This window comes from Gopherus evgoodei, chromosome 9, assembly GCF_007399415.2.
Source record: "Gopherus evgoodei ecotype Sinaloan lineage chromosome 9, rGopEvg1_v1.p, whole genome shotgun sequence".
NCBI classification, from domain to species: domain Eukaryota; kingdom Metazoa; phylum Chordata; order Testudines; family Testudinidae; genus Gopherus; species Gopherus evgoodei.
Genome location: NC_044330.1, coordinates 72,083,523 through 72,104,665, shown reverse-complemented (window position 1 = coordinate 72,104,665; position 21,143 = coordinate 72,083,523). Strand labels below are relative to the sequence as shown.

The window sequence follows — 21,143 nt, the reverse complement described above, 5'->3', positions numbered from 1 at the left end:
TCCCTAACTCTGTGGGAAAATAACCCTTTTGTTACTGCTCTCACTAAAGTCGTCACCACGTATTTTAAATATAGTATAGTATAGCTCAACTAAAGAAATGATGGTATTTTGATAGACAACGACCTCATAACAAATAAATTCACAGCAAAATTCACAAGATCATGATCAATAGTCCCACACTATTTTATGGAATGAATTATAAAAACAAAGAATTCAAGTCAGCTAAAATGCTGCCGCGAATCTGTCTTGAGAAATGTTTCTCATTTCAATCAAACTCATCTCACTGTAATACTGTTTTGTGATCTGAAGCTTTTAATCATTTTATCTTTCTGTGCTATTTTTTTGTGCACCAAACACGGCATATCTTCCTAACAGTCCAAGACTCGTTATAGAAATAGCTTTTAAAACAATCTTTGTAATAAATGTTTAATTCCCATTACTTTTCAGGTAAAATGTGTACTTTTGAAGGCAAGACATTTCAGAGATGGTATTTGTAAAATTAGCAATGATTATAGAAAGAATGTGTCTTGAGCTTGTTTGGTGGCTTACTGTCTGCTTTGGTGATTTAATGTTATTGTGAAATAAAGTGCAGCCTTGAGAAGTGGTGGTGGTTATGTCAGAAGAGGAATATACTCATTCCTGTATGATGAGCTGAATTTGTATGGGCCATTTGGAAGCAAGTTTTAAGATTTCAAAGTAAAAAGGATATTTAGAACTTCAGCATAATGATCTTAAATTAAGAAGGCTGACTTTTAATCTTCATTATATTATTTTTGCAATTGTTTATTAGAAACGGAAAACAAACAAACAAAACACTTTGGTCTCATAAACTGACTAGACATCCACTATGGAGTGTTTCTTTAAGAATATTATATGTCTATATCTGTGCAACTACACCCATTTCTTTGCTTTTCCCCTATGGCTCTCTTTATTAGGTGTCCCATCCAAATTTCATCTTAAGATTTTGGACTTTGCATTTCCTTGTACATGAAGGGAGTTTGATGCTTGTGCATTTTACCAAACGTAAACATATGGCCCTAGCACACCTTTCCCCACTTCTTTCTGTGTATGACTAATACTACACTACTATAGCTGATGCTACACTCAGACTCTTGCTCTTGTAATTCAGGTTTTATCTACTTATTGTTTGTCCCCATCATATTCCCCAAGCAATCTAGCAGACTTTTAGGTGGAAATTAATGTTGTTTGTTCCAGGAACAACTCTCTCCACAGCTGCTACCAAACTATGTGTAGGAATGCCATGCAGCCATTCAGAAAGAAGTTAATGAAAGCACAGCTTCTTAGTGGGCCATTGAAAAGGGTGTCAGAGTCTCTGGGCCGCCAGTTAAGACAGGAACTGGTGCAGGCTGCCAGTCTGTTGAAACTACTGGCAGTGGAAACGTTTGTGGCCAGCTAGTGATATTAAGCAGTCTGGAGAGACTACTTCCCTTAGGCACTTATATACCTACCTCTGGATCATATGGGTGGGTCCTTGCCTGTGGATTAGCTGGAGTTCAGTTGAATGGTATGGGGCTCATCACAAGACCTGCTGGTAATCCTTTCTGTTGATTCATCAAGCTCTCTGTTTTAGGGATAACTCATCAGCCTTATGCAGTATTGTTAAGGGGGGAGGGATAGCTCAGTGATTTGAGCATTGGCCTGCTAAACCCAGAGTTGTGAGTTCAGTCCTTGAGGGGGCCACTTAGGAATCTGGGGCAAAAATCAGTGCTTAGTCCTGCTAGTGAAGGCAGGGGGCTGGACTCAGTGACCTTTCAAGGTCCCTTCCAGTCCTAGGAGATAGGTATATCTATATATATTATGTTGTATCTGTGTCAACAGACTCAGGCTTCCAGGAAGCTTAGGGATGATTCATCAGGATCTGAGGTAACTCTGGGTTAGGTATTTTCAGAGGTATCACATAGGTGTAAGAGAGGGTGGGAGAAATAGCTTAGAGGTTTTCTGTGTTGATTCCCCAAGAGCCAGGCTTTCCATATCCACTTTAAGCAGCAATAAAACCTTCCTTTTGAGTGAAAGAATGTAGTGGAAACATCACAGGTTTAAACTTTGAGTTTTGTGAGGACAACTTTTTCTATGGACTATTCCACAGAAAGGATTTGGATCCTACTATAACTATCATATATTAGTGGTAGTGATGTTGTAACCCATACACCTTCAGGGTGTGGTGTTCTATCCCATCTAGTGACAAGACCACTTAGAGAGCAATTAATGAACCTACTCTACAGCCTTAGGTAACGGGTAGTTGGCATTTAGCTCATGTGATAGAGGCTTATGCTCTAAACTCCAGAAGTCCCAGGTTCAGTCCTGCCCGTTGACAATCAGGGTCTGTTGGTGTTACAATGTCACAGAGTATTTAAGGTTAAGAATGATAATGTATGTATTAAATTCAGCCAGTTGTAAATGACCTAAAGTTCTTGGTAACCTCTCAGCAGATGCATGTTGGATTACACTCAGAAACATAAATCTTCTAAAAACTTTTTTTAAAAAATCCTCACTATTACTACTCTGGATATTCTTGTTAGACATATATATGTCCAAAAAGTTCTTGGCCTTAATTTTGTGACAATTAATTCCACATGTAAATGTAAAATGTTACATGTAAATGTCTCTAATACAGAGGTCCCCAAACTAGGGTGCTCCCCTCTACGAGGTTTGTAGATGCATTGGGGGTTCTTGGGCCAGTCCCATTGGAGGCGGGGATGGAGTGCCACCCAGCCCCTCTCTGCCCCCAGCTTCTGTTCCAGTCCCGCCCCAAGCCGCGTCTCTGGCTCCCGACCCTGTACGTGGCCCCATCCTCAGCCTCATTGTGGCTCCACTCCTGGCCATGTGCCAGCCCCCAGCCTCTCCTGCTGGCCGCAGCTCTGTTCCCACCGTAGAGCCGAGGCTGACGGTAAAGCTGAGAGTGGAGCTGCACCTGGCTGCTGGCCCCCACCTCAGCCCAGCTGCAGCTCTGCTCCTGCTTCTGGCCATGGTCTCACCCCCAGCTGCAGCCCCAGCCTCAGCCCCCTTATTTCCGGCCATGTCACCCCCTCAGGCACGATCCGGCTCCTGGCCCTGGCTCTGGAGAGGAGGTGGGAAGGGGGCACAGATGGGCATAAGGGGGGCATGACCCTGAAAAGTTTGGGCACCACTGCTCTAATATGTCTCACATATTAAGATACCTCTAAAAAGATTTGCTCTAATTCTCTGTCAATAATGTTATTTAAAACAACTTTTTTATGCATTTTGCTATTTTAATCATTAGAATTTACTCTCATGTTTTAGTAGTCCATTTGGAAGGTAAGAGAAAGTGTTACATTATTTGTGATGAATAAGAAAGACAAGGACCTTTTTTGGCAGTGAGCCATAAATCTAGCAAAATTGATCAGCGGGGACTAAGTTATTGAATCATTAACGAGTATATTCCTGAAGGGGTAGTGCATGACTGATTCCTTCCTGACTAGCTTCACTGTTTGTAGGTATTATGAATGATTGCTTTGCAAAATGAAAAACTGTAGCTATTGAGAAATAGCCGAAGTGCAAAGATGATGCTATTTTAGTTAACTGTTTTTTTTTTAAAAGAAGTGTATCAAAAGGATAGCAGATTGAAATACCAAAGTTTAATTTTGTACCACTTATATCCAAGTAGGGAATAGAAAGGATAGAGCTAGTCTGTGTCCTGGCTGGATAGTTCTCTGAAGTCCTTTTTGCACAAATCTTACCTCTTGATTCAAGAGTCTCAAAGTACCAGATTTTTGTGTAACTATCTCCTCAGGAGAGTAGGCAACATAATATGAGGCTAGTTCACAGGGAGTTATATATTTCATCATAGACTCAAGCAGAAAGCTCCACCCCCCTCCTCTGCCAATTTTCATCATCATTTGCTGTGATACATTGGTTATATAGTTCTTTCTGGAGCATTTTGTTGTGGGGTAAGTTTGAAAGATCCCAGCAAGAAAAGTACCACCTATTCAGTTTTTTTTTTGGTGGGGGGGGGAGATTATTCTTGGTAGTCACTCTTCAATAATATCAGTGAGGCGCCAAATCATCATGCCTAGTTAGTAACAACTATTAAGACCACAACTCCAGGTAGTATTGCCTACAGTTGTTAGGGAGAAATGACAAGTAGCCCATTTTAGATATCAGTTTATTAAAAAAACAAACGAAAAACACCTCACATGTAGCACAAGATCACAGATCTTGACTCCAGGGAGAAGGCCAGTGTGTGCAACTGAGACCTCAATTGAGAAATGCTATCAGGAAAAAAACCACACACACCTGTGAATGTGATGGATATAGCTCTCTTTCACCTAATACAAAAAGGACGTACAAGTGAGCTGCTGTTCCATCACTGTTCATCTCCCTACATGATTAATTTACTTTTTAAACCTCTGTTGGTATACATTTTAAACGTTTGAGATTTAGTCTAGGTAGGACAAGAGTATATGTCTCTTCCTGGCTGACCAGAGCAGACAGTTTCAGTAGAGACTTATGGGGGTTGATGAACATTTTGCAGAACTTCTTGTTCAGTTATCAGTCACATTATTGCTGCAGGAAGAAAGAGGGAGAAATTAATTTTCATCTGAAGAAGAAAATTACCAGTAACCCAACCAAATATTAATTTAAAAAATATTAAAGGAATTTTACATTCACTTGTGCAATTCATTGCCCCAAGAGTGAGGCTAAGAGTTTACAGGATTTAAAAAAAAAAAAGAAGAAAAAGTATTGGACATTTATGCAGCTAACAAAAATATCTGGAGTAGTTATAGTGAGGATTTTTTTTTTTTAAATGTAGCTTTTTAGAAGAGTTATCCTTCTGGGCATAAGCCAACATGTGAATGTTGGGAGGCTGGCAAGAACTTTTCTTATTGCACATTATTGCATATTGCATTGATGGGTGATTCTTGAATATTTTTTCTGAAGCATTTGGTATTGAGGTCAAGGACAGGATACTTTATTAAGATAACCACTGGTGTGTTCAATTGGCATGCAAAATTATCTGAATCTAACGGGAGTTTACTAGCTGCAGATTCCTTCTGAATGTTTGTTTCACATTGTGTTTAAGTGGCTAAATGCTAGTTAATATGTACAGTATTGGAGTTATTTTTATCACAGGGGATAGAACTAATGAGCACTATATAAATTGTATTGGAAATGTACAGTGTAAAACCAAACCTGATAATTAACACAAGAAGCACTGTTGAGAAGAAATCTATATGCAGTGCTTTAAAATATATGCAGTACACAAAAATGAGTTCATATGACTTCATTATTACTTTTTTAATTACTTAATTACTTACATAATTACTTAACATGGACTTTTTAAAAGAGATTTAAAACTTTGTATATAAAATATTTCATCTATGTTATAAAATGTAAGAGAATTTTTTAGTGTTATTTTAAAATATCAGAAGTGCAAAAGTAAGAGGTAGTTTTAGAATGTTAAGCACCATAATTCTCTGGAACTGTGATGTCAATGACAGAATGTTAGTGACAGTGTGAGTCTTATTTAATCTGTAGTTCTTAGCATTCCATGTAGCTGGTTTTCATCTACTTCATCTTGACAGAATGTACAATGTTGGTTGCCAGTGATTTTTGCAATTTACCTAAATAAAACTGCAACTCTACAAAATGTTTTATTAATATTAAATAGGTTGTTACAATTGATTAAATTGAAATTGACATTGTTCTGTGAAAAGCTTATATTTGGAGATATGCATTACCTGAAACAATGATAATGCAGTTGTACTGTATGACTTCATGTTGGAAAGAGACAATATTGTTTATAAAATTGAGATACACTGCATAGAAAGCTTTTCGTTCTGTTCGTCTGTATTCTCAATTAGCATTCTTGATCTTGCAGATGAGCTCAGTGAAAATGTTACGGCCTCGCCTCAATGGCATCCTCTTCAAGCTTATGTTTGAAGAACACGTGAACAACATCAGACCTGGTATAATGGCAGTAACTCTAGCCTGTGAGGAGCTGAAGAAGAGTGAGAGCTTTAATAGTTTGTTAGAGCTAGTGTTGTTGGTTGGAAACTATATGAATTCAGGCTCAAGAAATGCCCAGTCGCTGGGGTTTAACATCAGCTTTCTTTGCAAGGTAAGGTTAAACTAAAACAACTTTTATTATTTTATAATTGCAGAGTTGGGGCTGGATTCTGTGCAATGCTGCTCTAAACAAACTGAGAGTGCACCACCATGTGAGAATCCCCAGCTAATAATTAATGTATCCAACTCAATATTACCCAATTTATGATAAGGGATCTTTGTGCCCAAAGGCTGAAGGAAGGGACATTGCTGGAGATCTCCTGTCTCCTAGTGATCTTTAGTCAGTGTAACCACTTCTTGGACGATGTTACAAAATTATATACATTTGAACCGAGCTAAATCTTCTCCAATACTTACTAGAGGTTTCTGACAAGCCCCAGGTGTCCCAATTATTTAGGTAAACCAAATGCATTGTACAGTTGATTGGACTCAGAGATCACAGCCAGAATGTTATCTACGAAGGCCTATAGCTGTGGGAGGAATAAAAGCATTGCTGTTATCATCTGGGTATATCACATGTAACCATTTCCCTGCTAGTCATAGATTTCAAGGCCAGAAAGGACTGTGTAATATAGGCCATAGAATTTTCCCAAAATAATTCCTCATACTTGGTTCAATTTCAGTTGTTGGGTTTAGTGTGCCAGTGCTGGGTGATATTGCTGACATGTGATACCTTGGAGGTCAGGCCAGGGGTATGCGTACACCTGGGGATACACAGAGGTCTTCCAGGGGATACTCAAGTCATCTAGATAATTGTTTCTCAACCTAGTGATTGCAGCCCTGGGGCGGGGGGGGCGGGGGAGGAGCAGGGTGACATGGGACAGCTTTAGGGGAATCACAAGTGGAGGGCCAGCATTAGTGGGTGGCAAGCAGGGCAATTGCCCGGGGTTCCGTGCTGCTGGGGGCTTTGCAAAGCTAAGTTACGTGTCGCCTGGGGCTCGGGCTTCAGACAACACTCACAAGCGATAAACAGGCTCAAGTATCACACTGAAATGTAAGTACAATATTTATATTCCAACTCATTAATTTTATAATCTATGGTAAAAATGAGAAAGTAAGGAATTTTTCAATAATAGTGTGCTGTGACACTTGTGCATTTTTATGTCTGATTTTGTAAGCAAATACAAAGTGAGGTGAAATTTGGGGTACACATCAGACTCCTGAATGGGGTACAGTAGTCTGGAAAGGTGGAGAACCACAGTGCTAGATGATCTAGATGGTCCCTTCTGCCTTTAAACTCTGACTCTGTTTTAGAGAAAAGTCAGCAGAAATATTAAATAGCTCCAGTACAAAAAGTGAACTTAGATCAGTCTTCTTTGAGTGTACTGAAAAATATGTTTATGATTACAGATGGGATCCTTATGCTTCAATCTGTAACCATCCTATATTTAACTAAGATTGTGTGACTGCAAAACTGAAGACATAAAGAAACCTTCAAAAGCTATAGTCTTAATATAATTGAATTTGGTTATTTACATAGTAAGTACATGCAAGACATCGTTAATCTGAATCACTCTGCAAGATCTAGTTTTATGTGGATTTATGAAATCACTGATAAATACATGTTTTAAAACTGGTTACCACTTAAATCTTGTATATGCATAGACATGCAAATGAATGAAGTACGGATTAACCTGGTTTAACTAAATCCATAATATACATTGCAGTAAATTTGGAACATGGGGAATTGGGCACACAACTCCTGTTACTGTTAACAAGTGTTCCACAACTACTTTCCTTAGCGCTGTGCTGATTCCCCTCCCCTGCTCCTTTGTGCAGTTCTGCTTCCTCCCGACCACCACACACACACAAGTACAAGATGTAATACTTTTAACCAATTAAATTTGTTTGGTATTCTCTGCAGTCCTTGGCTGACAGTTGGCTTGTGCATGAAGCTATGCTAGCCGTTGCATGCTCTGGTTGCAGCAGTTGAACGCTTTAACATGCATTTAAATATATGGCATTTTGCTGACATAGATGAAAATCCTGTAATTGATTTTGAGGAGAGATGTAACAGAAACTATGTATTCCCCAGGACATGCCAGGCAACACATTGTGGCTCTTATTAAAAGGAGAGGTTGGCATGATGCGGAAGAAAAGGAATAAAACTTTTGCATGACAGGGAGATGCAGAGTGGTTTAAGGAGTGTAATGCTCATGCAGCTGAGGTTGCCATCTACCAAACCGACTGCTGCCTGGTCTGGGCTTGTGAGCCTTTGCCTCCACTAGTCCCTCAGGGAGCTGCTGTTTTTGAGGGTGTGTCCCATGCTTGTGGTAATCCTCGTGAGAGGATAAGAGAAACTAATTTTGACCAACCTTTAATTAATCAGATTAGAAGTCAACAATCAAAGAGAGAGAGAGAGTGTGTGTGTGTGTGTGTGTGTGTAAAAGTAAATTGCTTTTCTTACCACCTTATTGTTTTCCACCATCATGGTTGTCAAATTGGTGACTCTGGAGCTTTTTGGGGAGAACAATGTGGGGAAGGATTTGATGTAGGTGTTGGTGTTTTTATCCTATAGCTATAATGGAACTGTCACCCCCAGTGATGCCTTTGATCAGTGCTGCCCCTTTGACACTCAATTAGGCAGGGAAATATTTTAATCAAGGAAGATTTTCTCTTTCATCTTGCCCTTGTTTTAGGACGATAAGTTCAAGTTCATTCTTAAGCAAACTCATAATGTTTAAACCAGAGTTGATACAAAGGGTGAAGTACTTTCTTGAAGCAGAGGGCAGCCTTCATGATTGCACAGGTAAAGGGGCCTGCAGGGCTTCAGTGAGCATGCAACTATGGAGGCTGCTTTATGGTAAGGAGAGGGCCCTTGGTTAATATTTAACAGGGATGATGGGTATTCTTCCTGTAGGTGTTCTTTAGTGTTACCATATGTCCATATTTTCTTGCATATGTCCAGCTTTTTAGATCTTAAATTGCCATCTGGGAGGAATTTTTAAATAGCTCAAAATGTCCGGGATTTTGCCGGATGGGGAGGAAGATGCAGAACCTTCGAGCCTGGGCAGCAGCGTGGAGCAGAAGTCTGGAGTCTCTGGGCTGCCGTGGCCGTTGGGAGGGGGAGGGGAGCTGGAATTCCTGAGCACACGCTGCCCTGGCTGCAGCCGGCAGGAGCAGAAGCCCCCAGGAGACGCTGGAGGAGGAAGCCCGGGGAGCCATGGTACGAGGTTCGGCCAGCAGGAGGACAGGGCTGCAGGGCAGGGCAGAAGTCCCAATCCCGGACTGCCTCGGCTGGGGTGGAAGACAGTCAGTCCTCAGCTTGGTTGGAGCCTGGTCTGCCTTGGCCGTTGAGGAGGAGGGTGTGGAATTCCTGAGCCCTAGCTGGAGCAGGGGAGGAAGGATGGAAAACCCGAGCCTGGGCTACCCTGGCTGGGGTGGAAGTCCCCAGCCTGGGCTGCCCCAACCCCTTGCTGGAGCTGGGAAAGGCCCCGAGCCCAGGCTGTCCCAGCTGCTGCAGCAACTGGGAGCATAAGTACGTCCTCATTGATCAGCCCCTTCCACTGTGCGGCTCCTGAAGTTGCAAGGACCTTATCTACTACTGCCCCAATCCCCAGCTGGACTTTTCATTCCTGGGGGTCCCCACTTCTGGATCCCCTGGGGCAGAAGCTGCCAGGACTGGGGGATAAATCAATGGCCTGTGTCTTTACAGTGCTTTGCAGCTGAAGCCAGCTAGCAGTGAGTGCAAGGTTCTGCTTAACTTTACTGATTTGAACTTTGGTCCCTGCAACTCCTTGCACTGAGAGGAAGAACCATTTCCCATGTAAGCTGCAACTTCAGCCTGGCTGGGGATTGTACAGAGCCAGCCCTAGACAACCTCCGCTGTCAGTGGGAGAGTTGTCTGTGGATGGACAATGCATCTGGGTGAGGGAGCTGCTGATTTGCTTGGGGCTTAGTCTAGCCAAGATGTTACAGCCTGGCAAGCCAGGGTGCAACTCTAAAGGGCAGCAGGCTGCAGGTCTCTTGTGTCCCTTGCAGGTACAGTTTTTCCATTTTTGGGTCCTGGAACTGTTCAGGCAGCCTAGGTGAACACGGGGGTTGAAACCAAGGCAGGCAGCGACGTTAAGTGTTTCTGATCTCTCCAGCAAACACGCTGGCTGGGACCCAGGCTGCTGACAGCTGATATTTTCTGGTGGTTCGTTTTATTATTATTCCCTTGCATCCTGTTCCTACAGAGACTTGCCCAGAGAAGCAGCATATTTCCTCTGGTCCAGCGGCTCACTTTCCCAAATAAGCCAGGTAGCGGGGGCTGAATTTGACCCTTAGCTGGGTGGGATGTGGATGGGGACCTGTACCTGTTGTCCGTGGGCTGGTTGTGGTCCATGGGGCCTGGTGTGAGAGGTGTATGGGTGTAAGAAGAGTCCAGGATGATGAAGGGGAAAGAGAGCCTTCACGTGAGCATTCGCAAAATCAAACCAGCGACCAGTCAAAGAAAATCAGACACAGATGGGGTAGGATGAGCCAACAGCTTTTGTGTTGCAATGTTTTGTCAGGCTGCTTTTTTAGTTTGTGATCTACTTGATTTCCCCCTTCTGCTCCCCCATGAATGAGCCCAAAGGGAAAGTGCCATAGAAATCACAGAACTTCGTCTGGTTCTGAGTTAGAGCGATGAACCCTTCAGCTGCACAAACTAGGCTCAACTTTTACCCCAGAGACTTAGTTTGTCTCAATCAGCTAGAGATGGGACAAAAACAGACCTAACCTCTCAGAGCAAACTTTGGCTGTGACTTCAGAATCAGACCTTGTGGGTGACCCGAATGTCCCTGAACCCTGAGGTCTGGGCCGAAGTGAGTTCTGAGCTGGGTCCAAACTAAGTCGCTGAGGCTGTTGTCTGCTAATGAGCTTCCTGCCCCCCGGGGTTTGAGTCTAGAACGGGGTGGGCAAATGTTTTGGCCTGAGGGCCGCATTGGGTTTCCGAAATTGTATGAAGGGCTGGTTAGGGGAGAACTGTTAAAGATTGCACAGTCCTTCTTTGCTATTCCTTTTCACAATGCAAATGTAGAGCAAATTTTTTTTCGCTGATGCAAAGCCAGTGGACAAAGGAAAGGAGCAACTTGAATGTTGAGTCTCTGAAAGGAATTCTACTTATACAGTACAACTTCAGACAAACTTCTTGTCATGCCTTCTTAAAGAGCAATCAATCACTGCTGAGAAAAATGCTATCTACAGAGAAGTATGTGTGGGCACATGAGGAGAAAGAAAACTGAAGAACTGGTGAAAGGAAAGGACTCACTACATATAAAGAAGTACAGTAAACTTTAAATCATTAAACTTCACTTTTGAGGCCTTATCACTTTTTTTTATATATACTCAATATAGACAACATGTAGCGCTCAACATATATAACAGTATAATACATTAATACAACGCGAGCTGGTAGATACTGGTGTAAATCCTCACCCTCCCAGTGGAGTGTCCTCTTTTTTGAATGTTCAAATATTGTAACCCTATGTTCTTGTTCTAATGACTTACAGTACTACTAACAGTGCAAACTGGGAATATCAATATAAACAAGCAACCTCAAGTCTTGAGAACTGTTTATTTGGCCAAAGTCTGGATAATCCCCAAATACGACTTTATCAGATTGTTTTAAAATTAAAAGTACTCTCAGTTCTGGACCCCCCCCAATCCCAAATAAATAAATAAATAAATAAATAAAAACCAGGAATAATTTAAACTTGATTCATTATTATTTATTTTAATTTGGCATGCATCTTTCTTCTGTGTGTTATGCTAATGTAGACATCCAGCATGTCTTATTATGAAGTTGTTCATCTTTTACCATATATTCTTTTTAGTCAACATCTTTTCTCCTGTACTTTACTTTGCTTATTTGTGTAAATTGACTCTTTTGGAATAAAAGGGAATAAATAATCTGTAAAGAGATTAAAAGGGTTAACATTAATCTCTCAGAAGACTTTTATAGCAACTTCATATGTTTTGGTGATAGCCTTTCTGTCATCTACCTGTCAAATAAAAGTTTCTCCACACAACACTGATCTGACATCTTTCACTAGAGGTAGACTCAAAGGATTCCGCACAAAGATATTGCCAACTTCAGATAAAATAAAAACAGTCTGCTGGGAAATACTATCATGTAGTAATAGTAGTTTTAAAGAGAAAGAGAAGACTGAAGGTTTTTAAATCAAATACTGCTTTCACTTTTCAGTAGAATTTTCATCTAGTGGGAAATTCATGCTTGAAGCAGGAAACTACTTTTCCTTAATATGTGAGGAAGACTATGTATGCATAGTATTCCTGCACAATGTAGATATAGGAAGGTAATTCTTAGAGTTCAGTTAATGTTTATGAATAGCTATCAGCATAAATCTCTCAGATGCTGACATACTACATGTAAGTTGAGTAATGTTGTAAATTGTATTCTACTGAATTAAATAACTGGTGAAGCATAGCTAATTATGGTTGCAGCTAAATTCCAGTTACAATATCTGAGACATTAATTGCTTCTTATTTTAGTTGGACTGTTCCATACTGAACTTTGTTTTTTAAGACTGCTATTTCCATTAAAATTATTTTAATGCCTATTTTCTCTTTGGTAGATCTGGAAAGAAAGTAATAAACTGTTCTATGTAATAATCTAGGTTGCAATAAGGTGTTTACTTTTGTGGTGGATGCAGACTATGTCAAATGTCCTTTATCAGGTGATGGCAAAAAATAAACTCGTTACCATACACAACCATTGGAATAAAAACCCAACAGATGGCTAAACAAAAAATGTTAATTATACCAAAGGTGTAATGAATCGATAGCTATAAGTATTACTTTCACCATAAAATATTAACTGAGAACAGTACATTTTCACCATGTGATACACCAAACCAGCGTGTGCTTAACTGAAATAAAATTAATGAAAAGGGAAGATGAGTTTTCCATGATAGTGCCCAGTGGGTGTCTGTTAGTTATTGAAACAACAGATAGCAATGCTAGAGAATAAGGGTCATTGTGCCATTTCCATTATAAACCCCTTTTTTCAGTGCTTTACATCTTGTCCATTCTAATTTAAATTGGGTAAAAATATTAAAACAAAACATACAAAAGTATTTTTCCTTGTAAAATATTGTTGAATTGTGTTGTTTTTAGTAACTTGATTTCTTAAGATTTTTTTATTTAAACTTCTTTGTTACCTGTGCTTTAGTATTCGTCAGATACTTGATTCTTAGTATTAACTCTGTATCATTTTACTTCCTTTTAAAAAATGAGATATTTGTTTGAGAAATGACTTTTACAGTACTTTAACTTCATAATTTTATTTTGTTCCCTAGATAGCTATTTTAGTGCAAGTTATTAACAGTAATAATGGCTACACTTGGTTTGCTAAGAATTCAGTTTCTGGTAGGATAACAGTGAAAGTCTCGTATTCAATTTGTACTTAAATTTCGCTGATACTGGATCAGTTGATATGGAGGAATTGTAAACACATACAATATTAGTGGATTTTACACACACTCTCTCTTTCCAGGTGCTTGTTTGTAGCAGAAATATTCTTTATCCATAGTGGTGAATGGCACAAACTACCCTACTTTGCCTTCATGGTGCATCCAAGACCTATTCTGGAGTGGCTTCTCTCAGAGTTTACAAGATACTTTAGTCTTCAGGCCCAATGTGTCCTTGATCTTCATTTTGATGTTGGCAACCTGGGGACCAGTTGTTTTTTTCCCACTTCATTATGTATAATACATTTGCATTTCTGTTATAACGGCTCTAAAGTGATCTAAGAAATTGAACAATTTCAGCTGGTGACTTCCTTTTGTAAAAGCACATTAAATATGATACCCGGCTTTAAATGTAAAATTTAGTGTATCAACCTTATTACAACAGTTCAGGCAAGTTCATGTTTTAAGGTTACCAGCCAATATTTGTCTCATGTTGAAATATAGTTAATTACAGCTCAAGACCCCTACAATTCCTTAGCACAATAGGTTCGTGTTGGATGTATTTGATTTGTTCAGTGTGTGTGATGCTTGCCCTTCATTTTAAATGTGTTGTATTCCGGTTAATAGACACTTATTATTCCTAAAGCATTAAATAATTCACTGTACTATTAGAAGAATGTTTCACAAATGAAATACCTCACTTGTCCTTTCATGTTACATATGAATTTATTACTTTTATCTGATTTTGTTTTTTCTACCTATTTCTTGTTTTTATTGTTATAGACAAACACAACACAGATAAACTAATATCTGTGATCAGTAATCACAAGTTATTCTATTGACCAGTATTATGTGGCCTTCAGTTTTGGTTCATGCCATCCAGAGGTATACAGAAGCCAGCAATTCCATAGAAAGCATCTTAAATATGTGAGCTATCTTATGTCACTATGGTTTTTTGAATTCCTTGCGCCTACTGGCACTTTCGTCCTTTGAGAATTCTGGGGGAATCTTGGCTTTCTCTTTACAAGGAACTTGATGATATTTCACTTTCCGAGTTTCTTTGGAGTAAACTGTTGTCTTTTTTTTCAGTTGGGTAGAGTGCATATACTATATAATGAGTAAGTTTTTAACTTGTTAATTCCAGCTCCATGTAGTTATTTATTTTAAAACACCCTTTAAAAAAAATGGCAGATGATCAGCAATGGTATGAGTCGCAATCTGTAAGTGGCATTTGTATGAGCTCTGTTGCAGCATTAGATTAGAAGTAGGCTGTGATAATTTACAGCCAATATAAGAAACATATTTCTTCTATTTCTTGCATTATTATTTTTGCAATGCAAGCTGGAAAACTGACAGCTTTCACCAGCTTTAAAATAAAAAAAAAAAATACAGAAATGAATACACTTTTTTTACATTTGGTTTCTCAGAGCCTATTTACTTTTGTTTAGATATGATAGCGTCACACATCAAGACTTAATTATAAATCTCAGTTTATAGTGTCATATATTTTCTGCAGAACAATGCTTTATTAATTTGATCGCCTTTTGGCTGTTAGCTTTTCTCTCTCTCTCTCACACACACGCGCACACATACATATTATTAAAATAAATGTTGAGGAAAGAAAGATACCAGTCAATACTCAAAGTAAGTTTGATTTATTCCCTTTGAAGAATTTATCTTTAAAATAATAAAATGTGCACTCTGGATTGGTGGGAAAAAGCTATAAAATACTGAGATTGAGGCCTGTTTGCTAGCAAGGCTTGTGTGTGTGTGTATATGTGTATAAAAAATTGACATGAATAAGCTATTTCATATAAAGAGCTATCGATGTAATGAATGGAGAAGGGGAAGGGTGGGAGAGGACAAAACCCCTTTTTGCAGCTACGGGGAAGCATCCACCTTCTGGGAGATGGGCAGTGAATTAGAGTTTTGAATAGGGTGCTGGTGTCACAAAGTTTGTTTGCATCATACTGATTAATTGTTTTATTAGTCACTATGAGGACTACACTGGGGAGAGTTTATTTTTAGAACAATTGCATATAATCCTATTTTCATATTAAGGGATACATTTTGACTGTTGGTTTAACTGGACTTCTGTTTTAGTTCCCGTTGTTGGAAAGGCAGCCATATAGCTTCTGTGCTTTAGGTGCATTTTATTTCTTTTTTTTTTCAGTTTATTGATTATACCAAAATAAAAAGTTACATGAGCTGTTTCTGCATTATATAAATATTACAGTCGATGTAGACATACGTTGGCCTAAACAAGAAAAAAAGATCTAAAGAAACCTTCCTTTTTTGGTAAAACCACTGACAGGGATTGATGAGTCTCTGGTTTTCAAGAAAAGAACAAATTTTGATGAGTCCCCATATATCATAGATGGCAATAAATAATTTTAACATTGGAACAGACAAAGAAGAAAAATGTGATTTATAGGTCTAGCTGTAAGCTTTACTTGGTTCACCACAAAGGCTGTTTCCATAGAGAATTTGAGATCAAATTAACCCAGCTGGTTTAGTAGTCTGTGGTCTTGTGTATTCATTTTCATGGTCTAATCTATGCCTGATTTTGTGATTCTCAAAGTATGGGAAAGCTGACAAGATAAAGAACATGTAGTGTATATAATTAGTAACTGAGAAAACATTTTTTATTAAATTATTATTCTTAAGAGCTCTCTTCTGCCGAGACTTCGGCTTTTTGTGAATGGAATGTAGAAAGAATCTAACAGTGTGACCCTTCCACCTAGTTTTTATACTATATTTTCCCCCAGCGTAGAGATGTTACCAGTGGGCCAGTCTTCAGATCTGACAGAAAGCAATGGACACGCATACAAAAGCAAGTGGGAGGTGTAGGAAAGCAGGAGGAACCAGGCAAACATATTAAGCTGAAAATGTAGACCGTTTAAAAGGTATGAATGTCTTAATGGTTGGACAGTAATTCAAACCATCACTTACTAGATAAGCCTTCACACATGCTAAGAGTGTCTGAAGTTAATAGCCTTAAAAAAAGAACATGTGACTTTGGAAACAGCAGCAATTTTATAGGGATTAAGAGTTTGAGTCTTTTTTTTTTTTTTTTTAAATTGTGGCATGTGTTATATGTAGTAAATTGTGGTATGTGTTCAACTGAATTAGATGGAGGGTTTATACAGAATGCTAAACAAATATTAAGAGCTTGGTTTCTTTAAGTTGACAAGTAAAAATCAGGTTTATTGTCACTGAAACTATGCAGGTATAAAACTCTGTGACTTGTTTAGTTTCATGAAGAAGTTACATAATTGAACTTATATCCCATCTGCAGGTTTCCGAAGGATAGGTGCTCAGAATGTTCTTCCGTAAATGTTTTGCATATATTCCGTTAGTCTTACCACTTGATTTTATTGGAAAAAAATCATCAATGTTGTGTGTGTGTAAATTGAGAAAAATATGGTGTAAATATTCAAAGTAATAGTACAGAACTTTAAATTTAAACATTTGGTATGAAGAAACCATACATTCAGAGGTTAGAATATTAAATAGGACTAGGTTAAATTCTGGATAAGAATCTATGGTGTATTTCTTAAATGAGTATGATTTAGGGAAAGTTAACTGGTTTCCCTGTTAATCAGCTGAGGAAGTTGGATAACTTAATGAAGTGGGATTTTTTTCTCTATATTGAATAAAGATTTAAATAAATAAATAAACACACAAACTTTAGATTTGCTGGCACACAACTGTAAATATAAAACAATGCAGTTTGTGTTTCTTTGAAGTACATATATGTGATGGGCCAAAATTTCTGTGACTGTATGGACAAATGCATGAGACTCAGTAGGACACAACACACAGGTATATAAAAGAACATTTAGCTTAATGCTGGATAATGATTAGGTATCATTATTTAGAGGACAAACATTCCAATAAAATATAATCATGCATTCTTAAATATACATTCCTAACATACATTAATATTCAAGTGTAGTGCTCATCATTTGTTAAACTTTTGTTCAACAGTAATACAAAGATTTAGAAAAACTGCAAGAACAGGCCTCCAAAAGGAAGACATCTTCCTACTATAAATTACATTTTGTTGAATTAGTCAGTCCCAGTCATGGAGAACCCGGAAAAGCATTTTTGGTGACAGATTTAGAAGTAAACCCAGGAAAGCATGTATTAAACCTGTCTGGACATAGCTACAAAGCTAATGTCTTCATGGTAATTGCAAATCCTTAAAAATGCATTATCTTTCTGGATGTTATATTGCAGTGTGTGGCGTTATTGAAGAAAGCAATGATTTGTAAGCAACTCTTGGCAGAGAGCACAAAACTTATTTTTGTTTAAATAAAGAAGACCAACATTAGAATGCATGTGCTGTACCAAAACTGGCAAACAATAGTAGCTGTTTTGATCTATGCACTGCAGTGTTCATGATTGCTTAAGTATTAACTGTTCTGTGAATATACATATTTGATAGAGAAAGAAGCAACAATTAGAGAAAATAAGATAATGCAGTAGAATAACTAAAGGTGAATCTTCTGAAGATGTTGGTGGGTTTGACAATTTTGCACCAATAAATCAAGGACTACTCTTTACCATGTTGCAATAAATATTAACTTTTCACTTGGACAAGAAGACGCTTAGGGTTGTGCAAAGTTGCCATTGTAGAAATCTATTTCATTGAAGGGGGGAGGGGGCGACTTATTTTTAAGCTTGCACAAAGTTCAGATTCTATTCTTCTGCTCTGAATCAGTGGAGTTAGGCACAGGAGGAATCATTCTATCTATAACAGAGCTTTCTTAGGCCTGGTCTACACTATGCATTTAAACCAAATTTAGCAGCGTTTAACTGAATTAACCCTGCACCCGTCCACACAACGAAGCCCTTTATATCAGTATAAAGGGCTCTTTAAACTGATTTCTGTACTCCTCCCCGATGAGGGGAGTAGTGCTGAAATTGGTATTGCCATGTCAGATTAGGGTTAGTGTGGCCGCAATTCGACGGTATTGGCCTCCGGGTGGTATCCCACAGTGCACCATTGTGACCGCTCTGGAAAGCAATCTGAACTCGGATGCACTGGCCAGGTAGACAGAAAAAGCCCTGCGAACTTCTGAATTTCATTTCCTGTTTGCCCAGCGTGGAGGTCTGATCAGCACGGGTCGCGATGCAGTCCCAAATCCAAAAAGAGCTCCAGCATGGACCATACGGGAGATACTGGATCTGATCGCTGTATGAGGAGACAAATCTGTTCTATCTGAGCTCCGTTACAGAAGACAAAATGACAAAGCATTTGAAAAAATCTCCAGGCTATGATAGACAGAGTCCACAGCAGGGACTCAGCACAGTGCTGCCTGACAAGCGTAACGGAAAGCCAAAGAATCAAATGGATGCTCATGGAGGGAAGAAGGGGGTATTGAGGACTCCAGCTATCCCACAGTCCCCGCAGCCTCCGAAAAGCATTTGCATTCTTGGCTGAGCTCCCAATGTCTGAATGGTCAAAAACATTTTCCCAGATGTTTCAGGGTGTATGTCGTCAATTTACACCCTTCTCCCCTTCCCCCGAAAGAAAAGGGAAAAAAAATCGTTTCTCCCCTTTTTTCAATGTCACCCTATGTCTACTGCATGCTGCTTGTAGACACCAGCATCCCATTCCCGGTGCAAAGGATGCAAAATGACTGGTATCTGTCTTAATCATCAGCCCGTGAGTGCTCTTGGCTGGCCAGGGTGAGGTCGGCCTGGAGCGCCTGGGCAAAAATGGGAATGCCTCCCGGTCATTCCTGGCAGATGGCACAGAAGGCTTGGTAACCGTCCTCATCATAGCAGCTGGAGGCTGAACTCCATCAGCCACCACCCCCCTTCATGTCTAAAGAAGATTCTGTTCTCCCTGGATTATAACAGCAGCTGGAGGCTGCGCTCTTCTGCCTCCCACCCTTTAATGTCCTGCCTGGACTATCATAGCAGCTAGAGGCTGCCTCCCCCTCATTTTATGTCACTTAAAACTCAGTGTTCCTTATTCCTGCATTCTTTATTACTTCATCACACAAATGGGGGGATACTGCCACGGTAGCCCAGGAGGGTTGGAGGAGGAGAGAAGCAACGGGTGGGGTTGTTGCATGGGCACCGCCTAGAATGGCATGCAGCTCATCATTTCTGCGGGATCTCTGGGGCTCTGACCCGAAGCAGCTATGCTCTCTGGTTCTCTAGTACACTTGCCCCATATTCTAGGCAGGACTGACTCTATTTTTAGACAAAAAAAAAGAAGGGAATGACCCGGTGAATCATTCCCATTTTTGTCCATGCGCCCCAGGCCTACCTCAGCGAGGCCAGCCAGGAGCACCCATGACAGCAGCAGATGGTACAAAAGGATTGTTAACCGTCATCGCCAATTTCCAAATGCAAATGGTGCAAAATGACTGATAACCATCATCTCATCGCCAATTTACAATGGCAGAGGATGCAATAGGGATGGTAACCGTCTCTGCTACCTTGCAAAGGCAAATGAATGCTGCTGTGTAGCACTGCAGTACTGCGTCTGTCAGCAGCATCCAGTACACATACGGTGACAGTGACAAAAGGCAAAACAGACTCCATCGTTGCCATGCTATGGCATGGGCTGCCAGGGCAATCCAGAGAAAAAGGGCACAAAATGATTGTCTGCCGTTGATTTCACAGAGGAAGGATTGAGTGACAATATTTACCCAGAATCACCTGCGACACTGTTTTTGCCCCATCGTGCATTGGGATCTCAACCCAGAATTCCAGTGGGCGAGGGCGACTGCGGGATCTATGGGATAGCTAAGGGATAGCTACCCACAGTGCAACGCTCAGAAATAGACGCTAGCCTCGGTACATGGACGCACACCGCCGAATTAATGTGCTTAGTGTGGCCGTGTGCACTCGACTTTATACAATCTGTTTAAAAAAAATGGTTTATGTGAAATCGGAATAATCCCGTAGTGTAGACATACCCTTAGTCCATGCTTCCTTAACCTCAGCTGCTAACTGTGTTCACTCTATATGGCAGATGTCAGTTCTTACATTTTTGTATATTATAGATGATTGAAAGCCACGGTGTTTGTGTCCAGCTCCAGAACACCTCTTAAGTTTGGGCCAAAACTGTACTGTTCATATAAATATCTATAAAACATACTAGTAAACATTTAGGGTAGGATTTTAAAGTTGCCTAAATGGTTTAGGAAGATAAATCTTGTAAATCAGTGGGACCTGTGTTTGTACTTCATAGGTGGATTGAAAACCCCACCCTGAAAAAATGCTAATTTTAAGCAATAAAAACATAGTGCATGTACATTGTAGAGGGGTCTTGAATTTTAATATTTTAAAAGGCTATTTTGTCAGATTAAAAAGACATCCCCACACCTCCAAAGGAACTATTTCTCTTCTTTCTGAACCAGTCCTCAGAAAATGGGAATTTATTGACCTTTTGCATCAACTACATTTGAGAGCTCCACTTCTAGGGACAAAGTGAAAGAAACAACTGCTGATACTCTCCGCTACCTGCCCGTTCCCATACCATGTCCCCGCTCTCATCATTTCATGTCTCTGCCTCAATTTTTTTCCACGTTTAGTCTGTATGCTTTTCTGTCTTTTTATCCTCTCTCTCCCCTCTTCCACATCCCTGTTCCCTTCTGTCTTTCCTTTCCTCTCTGATTTTCTCTTTCCCTCATTCTTTTTTTATCTACCTTGTGAACTTCCAGCTTCCCACCG

At 39.7% G+C, this 21,143-nt stretch overlaps 1 protein-coding gene across 12 annotated transcripts in view; it reads left to right on the top strand.

Annotated features, from left to right (window-relative positions):
- The window catches only part of DIAPH2 (diaphanous related formin 2), an 867,723-nt gene that overhangs the window by 385,297 nt on the left and 461,283 nt on the right, over nucleotides 1-21,143 (top strand). For 11 of the 12 annotated variants that reach the window (XM_030576660.1, XM_030576662.1, XM_030576661.1 and 8 more), the window contains one exon: nucleotides 5,861-6,100. In XM_030576660.1, coding sequence (XP_030432520.1) covers nucleotides 5,861-6,100 — 240 coding nt within the window. Of the gene's footprint in view, nucleotides 1-5,860; nucleotides 6,101-7,398; nucleotides 11,864-21,143 lie in introns of those variants that run through there. The other variant, XM_030576668.1, reaches the window with a different exon arrangement.